This window comes from Cryptotermes secundus, unplaced genomic scaffold (assembly GCF_002891405.2).
Source record: "Cryptotermes secundus unplaced genomic scaffold, Csec_1.0 scaffold369, whole genome shotgun sequence".
NCBI classification, from domain to species: Eukaryota; Metazoa; Arthropoda; class Insecta; order Blattodea; family Kalotermitidae; genus Cryptotermes; species Cryptotermes secundus.
In genome coordinates this window covers 1,403,190-1,414,625 of record NW_019725844.1, presented here as the reverse complement: position 1 = coordinate 1,414,625, position 11,436 = coordinate 1,403,190, and the positions used below count along the sequence as shown (strand labels likewise).

Genomic DNA, 11,436 nt, shown 5'->3' with positions numbered 1-11,436 from the left:
CCTTCCAAAGCTGCAGCACGAGAGTAACAAGCGTTTCCGAGAACGCCGCCCACTTCACTGTCAACCAGCCGCAACTTCTCTTCCTGTAATGCATTCTCACTAACGAGGCTCCGAAGAAGGAACATGCTACATTACTCACGGTGTGGGGGGAATGTCACTGCCAAAATTCAAATTCTTAGTTTCAGTTCTAAGTTTCGGCCTCTGTTTCCGTTGTGCTTGTGAGTTCACTGCATACCCGCTGCGTCCTAAGAGGTGGTAGTGGAAAGTGTACGGACTTATTGTTTAACGCCTTCCTTGAAAGAAGATGAGAGGAAAGGTCAAGGTCACGCTTCCGCAAGCCTATTGCGTCAGTCTCTCGCGTGACACAGCGCTATGAACATGTACTGCTTTCATACAAGTGCTTTTTCGACTTCGTGTTTCGTTTTGTCTGCGACGGAAGACAACATTGAGCAAACGTGACTGCATCAAGTCTTGCGTGAAGTTCGGTAAATCCGTAACCGAAACATTTGGAATGCTTCACGAGGCGTTTGGAGAACATTCTTTAAGCCGGACCGCGGATTTTGAATGGGAGTCACGTTTCAAGGCCGGTCGAGTGTCAATTGAAGATGACGAACGTTCAGGGTGACCAAGCACCAGCAAATGTTAAAAAATTTGAAAACTAATCCACGCAGATCGCTGCCGGACAATCCATGGGCTTGCAGACACAGTTGGGATCAGTTATGGAGTTTGACAGGAGATCTTAACAAAAAACTGGAACATGTGCCGCACTGCTCCTTCATCATCACAACGCGCCCGTCCACACGTCCCTGAAAACAACATGGTTATCGTTCCCCATCTTCCCTGGTCGCCGGACTTAGCTCCTTGTGATTTCGCTGTTTCCCAAATTGAAAATGAACCGAAGGGATTACGTTCTGAAGTAGTGTCTGACATCCGAAGGGAATTGCAAGCGGTACTCAACAACTTTAAGAAACATGACTTCCACGGTGCCCCTGAAGCGTGGAAAATACTATGGGATCGCTGTATACGTTCTCAAGGAGACTATTTTAAAGGAGGTAGCAGCCAAATTCAGTAAGTTAAGCCAGCATTTCTTTTTGGCCTAGTCAGGGAACACAAAATGGAATCTTCTTCGCAAACAGTAACGAAACGTAGATACGTGATTCTATTAGAAAGTTCCAGAAATTTGAATTTTGCGTGCGAATGGTCATGAGTACATCGAAATATCGCTAGGTGTCTCCCCACATACCCTTCTTGAATCAGTGTGACAAGCGGCGTCGAGATGAGTGGTTGGGTTTATTGTTTGTGAACGTATTTCCAGTGTTGTGTTTCCGTGAGTTTGCGGTTTTGCGATGGATGACCTGAGAGAGCAGCGTGTCTGTATGAAGTTTTGTTTTAAACTTGGGAAAACCGCTGCAGAAACGCACCAAATGTTGAAGCAAGCTTTTTGTGACAACAGTTTAGGCCAGACACAAACTTACGACTGGTATAAGAGTTTCAAAAATGGCCGAACATACACTGATAATGACGATCGTTCGGGACGGCCGTCAACTGGCACACCAGAAAACGAAAAGAACCGGTTGGCTGGGGACAGGCTATTGACGTCAATGACATGAACTGGGGACAAGCTACTGACGTCAATGGCATGAAGAACTGGGGTGGGTTTGTGGAGTTCTCTTGAGGGAAGAGAGGAGAGGTTTCCATGATTTGTTGAGATAAAACCCTGTTTCCTGTTTAGATGGTTTAGGAAATCTCTCAGCTTTTCAGGTTCGTGGGGCCAGACGACGAAGGTGTCGTCCACATAGTGAAACCAGCATAGGGGCTTGTGTGGAGCCAAGTCAAGCGCCTTCTCTTCAAAGTTCTTCATGTAGACGTTAGCGATGACCGGAGATAGCGGTGAGACCATGGCTACACCGTCAGTCTGTTCGTAGAAATGGCCATCGAAGCTGAAGTAGGATGTGGTTAGGACGTGGCAAACCATCTAAACAGTATCCACCAGAGCATTCAGTTCAACATGGAAACCGAAAGTGAAGAGCACCTTCCCTTCCTCGACATAGATATTTACAGAAGACCCGACGGCTCTCTAGGCCATAGAGAGTACCGTAAACCCACACACACCAACCTATATCTCGATGCCAGGTCCCATCATCACCCTTCCAGTAAACAGGCAGCTCTTTCCACACTGGTACACAGGGCCAGAGCTCTGTGCGATCAAGACAGCCTGCGTGGGGAGTTGGAGTTCCTGAAGGACATCTTCAGAAGGAATGGTTATAACGACCGGCAGATCCACAGGGCCCTCAACCGCCGTCCCAACCACAATCAACATGATGACCGCAGAGACACTGCCTTTGTCGGGACTATATTCAACAGGATTAGCAGAATGCTGTCCCGACACAACATCAAATCAGTTGGCCTGCCTCCTAAGAAGAAATCTAATTTCCTCCGGCCTGTCAAGGAGCACCTGGGACTCAGGACACCGGGAATTTACAGTATCCCCTGCGAGTGCGGCAAGGTCTACATTGGGCAAACGGGCCATTCTGTGGGCACCAGGCTGAAAGAACATCAACGGCATTTACGCCTGGAACATCCGGACAAGTCAGCCGTAGCTGAACACAGCATCGAGCTAGACCATCGTATCCAGTTTCAAAAAAAACGCCATACTCGCCTGTAAGAGCCGTTACCTGGATCGCATCATCATGGAGGCCAATGAGATCGAGCTCCATCCGAACAACATGAACAAGCATACAGAGTTTTATCTCAACAAATCATGGAAACCTCTCCTCTCCTCCCTCAAGAGAACTCCACAAAGCCGCCCCAGTTTTTCATGTCATTGACGTCAGTAGCTTGTCCCCAGTTCATGTCACTGACGTCAATAGCCTGTCCCCGGCCAACCAGTTCTTCTTGTTTAACCGCCACCTCCGCGCATTGACCTCCATGTTGCCTGGATTCACTTGCCGGTATCCCCCCCTTTCGCACCCCAGACCATATATGGCCTTTATCGCTGTTCACTCTTCCCATTGGTCCCCCCAACCCCCCCCCGGCCTACTGCATATATAAACCAGCACTTTCCACTTCCAAATCATTGCAGCTACAGCTATCTGTATTCGCACGCAACTCAACTACCCTGAAGATGGAGGCGATATGTTCCTCCGAAACGTCGGTTAAAACCAAGAATACACGGCGCCAGATCCCAGAAAACGACTTTCTTCATAGTCATCGCCGTGAAAACCTCAAAACTTACAAAGATGGCAGTTATTCCCCACCCACCGTACTCGCCAGACTTAGCTCCATGCGACTTCTTTCTCTTCCCCAAGATGAAAATCAAGTTGAAGGGGCGAAGATTTGATACAGTTGAGGAAATTCAAGCGGAAACGCAGACGGTACTAAACACCCTAACAAAGAAAGACATCCAGGATGCATTTGAAAAGTGGCAGAAACGCTGGGATCGGTGTATGCGCTCCCAAGGGGACTACTTTGAATGTGATGGTGCAGAATAAGATCCAGGTAAGATGTAATAGTTTGTATTAATATATTTCGGGAACTTCTGGATAGCACCACGTATTAATTTCTAGGTAGTCGATTTATCGATTAATGTATGAGAATGCTTCTTACAAGCGTAATTCCAGTGTAAAGAAACGCAGTACCGAACAGTAACTGCTTAAGTATTCCGTTACGACCCGAAAATGCTTGATACACTAATGAACATCTTGAATTCCAACGAGCTTTTATTACGCTTTGGCTAACAATGTAACACTAACGGACACAGACGTTTCACTTCTTATGGGATCATCTTAAGTTACAGAACTTGACAAAGCAAAGTACACTTGTACTGACTTATCAATCCTGACCTAACGTTCACTTTTACGGCAAGTACAACATGACTTCTCATTGGTGAAGGATGGTGTCTCAAGGCAGAATACTAAACCAGGCTACATTTGGGGATGTCGGAAAGAGAGATGGTCTTACAATTCTTCTAAGCGAATAAATTTTAAATTCAACTCATACTGATAAGATTCAAAATGTTCTTCTGTGTTTCAGTTATCATTCGATAGGGACTGTACCTCTTTTCTTCGATGTACTGTTCAAAACATTGCCATCAATCCAGGTAGGCCCAACCACCTATCAGATTACATGTCTGTAAACGTTACAGTATTGACTGAAGAGTAACAACACGCGCTTGTTGGAATGTATTAATTACAGTAATCTGAGAGCTACAAAGTACGAATGGGTTAAAGTTTGTTTTTCTTTATAAAGGTTAATTAACGCCATCCAGTGTGACTGATAAACTGTTATTTTTTTCTTTTTAAGCTTTTATTCTTGACGTGCTTCGTTCTTATAGACCATCTTCAGAAGGATATCAATACAATTAGAAACCACTATTACAATATGTTTTGTGAATATTAATATATGTATGAATGTATAAGGGCCTTCTCGGCCCTTGCACCGCGACCTACAGTAGTCTATTGTGCTTAATATTAATATATACATACAATGTTATCATAATACAATGAATACAAAATCTAATATTTATTCATTGTATTATGATAACAAGGTATGTATATATTAATATTCACAAAACACATTGTAATGATGGTTTCTAATTGTATTGCTATCCTTCTGAAGATGGTCTATAAGGCCGAAACGTGTCAGGGATAAAAGATTAAAAAGAAAAAAAAACATTTTATCAGTCACACTGTGTGGCGTTAATTGGCCTTTATAATATTGACAGTGTGACGGACCAGGATGAACCAAACTAAATTTGTTTGTTTGTTTAATATGTTGATGCTCCGTCTCTGACATCGCCGAATAATATGGCGATTCTGAATGATTAAGCGATTAACCTGATAGAGGACAGCGAGATTACTCGATCAGAGAGCATTAAAATTCCTCCCGTGCTTCAATTCGTCCAACATAAATTGTGGGGTAAATCAGCGGGCAATGCTACTGACATGCGAATACTTGTTTTCTCCATCTGGGGACTGAATTTCACTCCACTGCGGTTTACACACCTGAGGTAGTCTCGGGTCATTTGGATCCCATACCGCAGAAACTCAGCTGGGGCCCCCATATCAGCGTTGCACCCAGTTGGAACAACTGTACATCACATCAACAGAACGCAGACCGCTGGATAACAGAGAGTGGAAAGGTATGCATACACAGCCCTACATGTCTCTACTTTGCATACCACATTGGCTTTGATGCTCATCTGTTGCAGACACAAATCCAACGCTACAAAGCAAATGGGACATAAAGACACAAATTATTTGACATTTTATTTCGTTAAATATTCGCCACACCGTAAGACGTTTCCAACAACAGCTGTAGATCGCCCAATATGCCTTTTTCTATTGATGGAGCTGGATCTCAGCTTTACACGGAGTATGAGCAAACGACAAATAAGTTCACCCGGCAAGCTGCAGTGCAGGTACCCAGTACCAAACTTAATCGAAATCCGTGCGGTATGGGGGGGGGGGGTTTACATACGGCGGAAGAACGGAAAGACTGTGTGTAAACACAACATAATAATTCAAATAAACGCAACACTTCCTAAACTATTTTTGCAGCTGTTTGGCTGATGCTGTATTATTTGGACTGAAACAAATTTAAGCAACATAATTAGAACCGTTTTCAAGGACTTTTCCATACATAATACCTAAGGGTTATGCCCATATTAAACATAAAGTTGTTTCAGTGGTTAATTACGCACCACTCCAAGAAGACGTAAGGGGAGTGAAGTTATGACTCCGTGGATTCTTAACCTCGGCACCAGATGGAACTGAATGGTCAACTTCACACCGCGGTTGGACTCCAGAGCCGGTCTGGACGCTAAGAAAGATAAAAATATCTGCCCCTTGCCCAAATGTCAACCAAGATTTCCCAATGTTCTAGCCTGCAGCTTGAATACTATGTTCACCGAGCTACACGGGACATTCAAACCAACAATTCGCCTAAGAAACATGTACCACAGGCCATGAAACCCGATCCAATTCTATAAGCACAACCTCCGTCTCAAGAAATGCAAACAATATGACGGAGCACTAAAAATGTAAACAGTTAAATCGCTGGCACAGTCAAAGTTTCAAGAGTTTCAGATTTAGATACGCCTTATATAAAATAAGAACATTTCCTCGGTGTTTTCATCACAAGTGCACATAAGTGCACTTGTACTCTTGCTCCCAAAACAATTTACAGCAAGTGAATATTAAATGTACAGTTGCCCGATCTCTGGGCCTCACTCTTGTATACGACTAGTCATGAGTGAGTGGGGGATGATATATAGAATTAATTTATACTGTCTGTCAATGGCTCTACAGCCCTTTGGTGGACCTTGGCCACTTTTTCAGTTCCTTGTTATTTTACGCTGCCGGAAGGACTCCATGGACGAGTGATCATCCCGTCGCAAGGCCGCTACCTGCACACAGAATAAACACGCACAGACTTCCATGCCTCGAGTGAGATTGGAACCCACGATCCCAGTGTCCAAGCGGGCCAAAACAGATCATGCCCTAGATCGCAAGGACACTGTGATCGGCCAATTTATACTAGGGCCAGAAAATACACCTTCTCGGTTAATTCTATGAACAGGCTTACACTGCATACCTAAGTCCGCCAAAACTAGCACTTCCTTGGAGCAAATTACAAAATGGTTGCCAGTGTGTGGGATATTTGAGAATTTCGTCCCTATAGAATAAAATGAAATCATCCAAAAGTGAGTGATCCGCTGTTTAACGAATCCAAAGTTAACGCAAAGGAAACAAAAATTCTCAAACCATAGCTGACCTACTGTTGATAATTAACAGAGTCAAATTACGTCGATATTCTTGGAATAACAGATGACAGAAGACAGACAATCTGCATAAGCGCTTTGCGTTATGATACGCGGGAAACACACCCTTTCGGACACCAGAAGAAATTAAATTTTATGAGAAAACTATAAATTCCACCAATGACATAATTTATACAACTTTTCAAAAGAATATACCATGAGGGCAAGCTCCGATGCGGTTCCAAAACAGGTTCCAAAAGGGGAAACTGAAGTTCAGAGAGAGGGGTTCTGTTTTGTGATATAACAGGTCTAAATTTTAAAGGGTAATGACGGTGATCTGTGATGTGTCTCGGCCGGTTCATCCTGCGTCCGCTGCTTCACGTCATCATGTTCTCTAGCCTTACCGAAAGTACGAGCATTTACGTATTCAAATCATTCTCAGATGCTGGTACCATTACACTGGTAGAGCTTATTGGTCTGTTGTTTTTAAAAATAAGTGGATTCACCTACTCCTCATTGACGGATTAGGCTCTTTCCCCTGTTCCCATTCAGATTAATTCTGAAATTATGAATCTTACAGACAGTTGGTGGGATTCCCTGGACGGTGTATCAGCCAGTCGCAAGGCCGCTACCTACACAGGACAACACAAACACAGAATAAACGCAGACATCCATGCCTCAAGTAGGATTTAACCCTATGACTTCAGTGTTTATGCGGGCGAAAACCGCTCGGCCATTGTGATAAGCAGGGCCCGGATTTTGATGATCTGAAAATATTTAAAAAATTACCTATAAAATGGCTGAAAAAATCCAGAAAAATTACCTAAAATATGACCCAAAAATGTAATATGCGGGGCCCGGATTTTGACGACCTGAAAATATTAAAAAAATCCAAAAAATGACGTAAAGGAGAAAAGAAAGCAAACTTCGCTTCCATGTTATTCACATTTCAGAAAACATATGAAGAATTCCCTAAAATGGCCAAAAATGACAAGAAATACCCTTAAAAGTCCAAAAATTTGCCAAAAAATTACCTAAAAATTTACATTTCTGTAACCAGCAGCTCATATCAGAGATTTATATATTTAAGAGCATCGCATAGGATACAAGGAAAAAAAGATGACATGTCATCAAAATCCGGGCCCTGGTGATAAGCGACTTATTCCTCCTGTCCCTTTAAGATGTTCATCTATTCTTGTTGGTTATTACTGCTAGTTTTGTCTGTACATATTTTATTTTACATGCCGAGTCTTGATTTTTTGCTTTACTTTGTGTGTCCTTCCTCACTTTGATATTTGAAGTTCAAATTCATGCCCATTTCTCTTATGCGGGGTCATTCACTCGGAACATGCACAGAAATAACAGTAAATCACATAATAATTTAACAACAGAAACGAAACTTGGCAATACTGTGTACTTCGAAATACTGGCCTGGTGCCTGACTGCCCTATTCGCCCCATTTCCTTCGGTCTGCAATTCCATGAGTTGTAGTTTAGTTAGTTAGTTATTGCAGAGGGTGGGTTTCCCCATGCACTGAGACCAGTATTGGTCCATTGTGCTTCCCTCTATGATATTCTACCAGTCTCTATAACCTACCGATATTGGTGCGTACCATCAGTCCCGACCGAGCCAGCGAGTTCGGCCTCTACTGGCTTGGCGGTATCTGTAATGCTTCCCCCATCTAACAGAGGCGTTAGAGACTACTGTTGGGCGGGAAATGTCCTTGAATTTAGCTCAGTGACCTCCTTTGGAGATATGAGGTTCTTTTACGTGCCGTAAAGCTACGACACGGGACCCATAGCTTAAAGTCCCTCCCGGAGGACTTGTTCCCTGAATTTTTCCGCCCTCAAAAATTCCCCGACCTCCGCCGGGTTTGAACCCGCGTACCACGAGTCATGAGGTGGGAACGTTACCTCTAGACTACGGAGGCCGCTTTCCATGAGTTGTAAGGCGGAATAATGTATAAGAACATGGAACATGTCAGCCTGTGTCTCCAGGTTGAGAGGTACCAATCTCAACGCCGTTTGTGTCTAAATTAACTCCATATCTACCAAGGTATGTACTCACAAAGTTTCTTTCGTCTGCATATTACTGCATGATCAACAATTATTAATTTGGGATCTCCTCCGATCGAACAATCCCGTATGTAACATACAATTAGACCTACGTGTTTGTTGAGTGTGCGTGCGTGTGCGTGACGGAACACCGACATCCAGACGCTGTTTAAGCTCTTCCGCAGTTAAGTTCAAGTACATACATCCGGATTCTGGCCACCGTCCTAGCTGTTTATGTAAAAAGCGACTCTACTTTCCGTCTTAAAGACATTCATGTTCTGTTCGGAACCTTTCGTTAATTGGAGTGATTAATTTTCCTCCCACAGACAGCGCCGACGAGGGCGAACAGCATCCTTATCTCTTCCGACGTAGGCACAAAGCATACTCCCAGCAACAGCTTCTCTGCAACATTTGTGTGGGAAGTATTTATCCGATGTTAATATTACGCTGAAATTTGATCAATAAAGGGCAAAAAACACAGAATAAGGCCTTGTCATTTTTTTTTTGCTTGAAAGCCGCTTCTATAGAACAAAATCGGTATATGCTATATTCTATACTAGTCACGGTATCTAGCACACCTACACAGAACCTTCTTCATTTTATTAGAACCAACCAGTACAAAGCCAGTTTATATTTCAAGGGGAAATTTATGAGCATAAAATCTACTGCAAAACAGTTTCTATGCATGGACAACATTTATTTGCCTAAAAAAGATTTAATCAAAAACAATTAACCACAGTGAAACAGCTCTAATGAGTTCAAACACAAATACTGTGATCCACGTATATACGAAGATAACTAAATTTAAGGCGTTGACTTAAGAATGTCTTCTAGTGTTGCCACCTTCTGTTTCTGCTCATATCTGCCACCAACTTTGCCATCTTCTGCTACGAGCCATAACTAACATACATAGCAACACAATACAGGAAGTTTTCTGGCATCTTCTGTCACTATTTGTAACTGCTATCAAGTCTGCCAACTTCCGCTACGAACATATAGCTAACATATTAACAGAATAGCAAGCGTTCGCTGTCATTTTCTGTTACGGTTCGTAACCTACGAGTACCATTATCTGCTACGAACTAAATACAGCCTGTTCTACTGATGATATGACGGTTAACTCTGACAGGAAGTTAATGGACGATGAATGAAAACAGTATCTACACTACTCAGAATTCGAATCGCGTGACAATCATATCGGACCGCTCGCTGAGACTCATCGCATTGGACGGAAACCCAGTTCTCTGCTTTTCGTATATTTATATGAATCACGACTGGATTATAGCAATGACATGTCTTTGGACTGAAATGCATAAACATTCAGACAGTGACAGTGCTCACAAAACTTTCCGACCGCCGAACACACGCAACAAAGATAAACAAATTCTAAAAAGAATTGCCTACTTTCCTCTGATACGACACGGACCGCACTGAAACTGAATAACTACACGTCAAACAATTCTACTACCATCGGGTGTACTCGCTGCCGCCGTAACGTTTCTACCGAGCTGTTGCATAGCAACGACAGGGGGGATACACATACAGAGACACAGACTGGGGGGATGGATTTATGAAGTAAGCCGTTCAGACGGGCTTTGGTGCCATGATATACATACCAAGTTTCATAAAGACTGGTACAGGCATTCAAAAGTTGACTGAGGGAGATTCACACAGACAGCACTGTGGTCTCATAAGCCAACTTTTATTTCTCAAAATAAGGAAAGTAGGCTAAAATAATCCAATATTAGATTTTGAATGCAGCCGCCTGGGTTGAAACAGTAAGAACTCTTGTCTACTGGGTAGTTATCAACGTTCCGACCAAACCCGCCACCTCCATCCTCATGGCAGAAAACGGAAGAGGCGCATTCATACGAAATTTCGGTACCCGCTCACAAGATGACGGCATGTCACAACTCAGAATACCACAAAGTCTTCACCGGCGTGAACATGTCGCGTCCCGTATATAGCGACAGGTTTGTTTCTTATTCGCAAATTCGACGCCTCCTCAGCGGCAGCACCGTCAGATTTGGACGTGTGGGTAATTGCGAAAAGATCAGATGGAAGCGACTGTGTCATATTTAATGTACTAGGCTACAGTCTGCCTGGTGGGACTGAGGAAAACTAGGGGAATTCTCAGTGAGCCCAGAGCCGACATAATTACAGCTATGTAAATACCTGAGACCTGGCTTTGTCGAAGGGAGATAACGGAAAAAAATATGCAATAAAAGTTGTGATAAAGATTCACAGACCTGAAAATAAGATAGAAACGAGGTGAATATTTTATGCAACAAACCACATCCATGGAAACCAATCCATAGGACTAACTGGAGATTTCTGTGAAACTATTTTGTGCCTACCGCTAGCGTCATCTGTAGAGTAGAAACTGAACACTCGGAAATAAAACCTTACAGAAACCCTCGACGAATTTGTCACATCACACTGATATTGCTGTGAGTTGCTAACATCACTGCTGATAAGGGGGATCCAGATAGGAGAAATGTCCAGACTTGGTTGGCTGATCGGATTGATTAAGCATGCCATATGGGTCGATTTCTCGTGTTTCCTATATCTGCTGTTACTTTCAATTTCCAAAATCCTAGTTTCAACCCAGCCTACCCTGTG

At 43.2% G+C, this 11,436-nt stretch overlaps 1 protein-coding gene across 1 annotated transcript; it reads left to right on the top strand.

Annotated features, from left to right (window-relative positions):
* The first annotated feature begins 2,008 nt into the window (after positions 1-2,008).
* Positions 2,009-2,665, top strand: LOC117282253. Its single transcript, XM_033751162.1, has one exon. The coding sequence runs from the start codon at positions 2,009-2,011 to the stop codon at positions 2,663-2,665; it is 657 nt and encodes a 218-aa protein (XP_033607053.1).
* Positions 2,666-11,436: the final 8,771 nt, after the last annotated feature.

Coding starts and splice junctions, on each gene's coding strand:
- LOC117282253 (XM_033751162.1), top strand. CDS start 2,009: ATGGAAACCGAAAGTGAAGAGCACCTTCCCTTCCTCGACATAGATATT.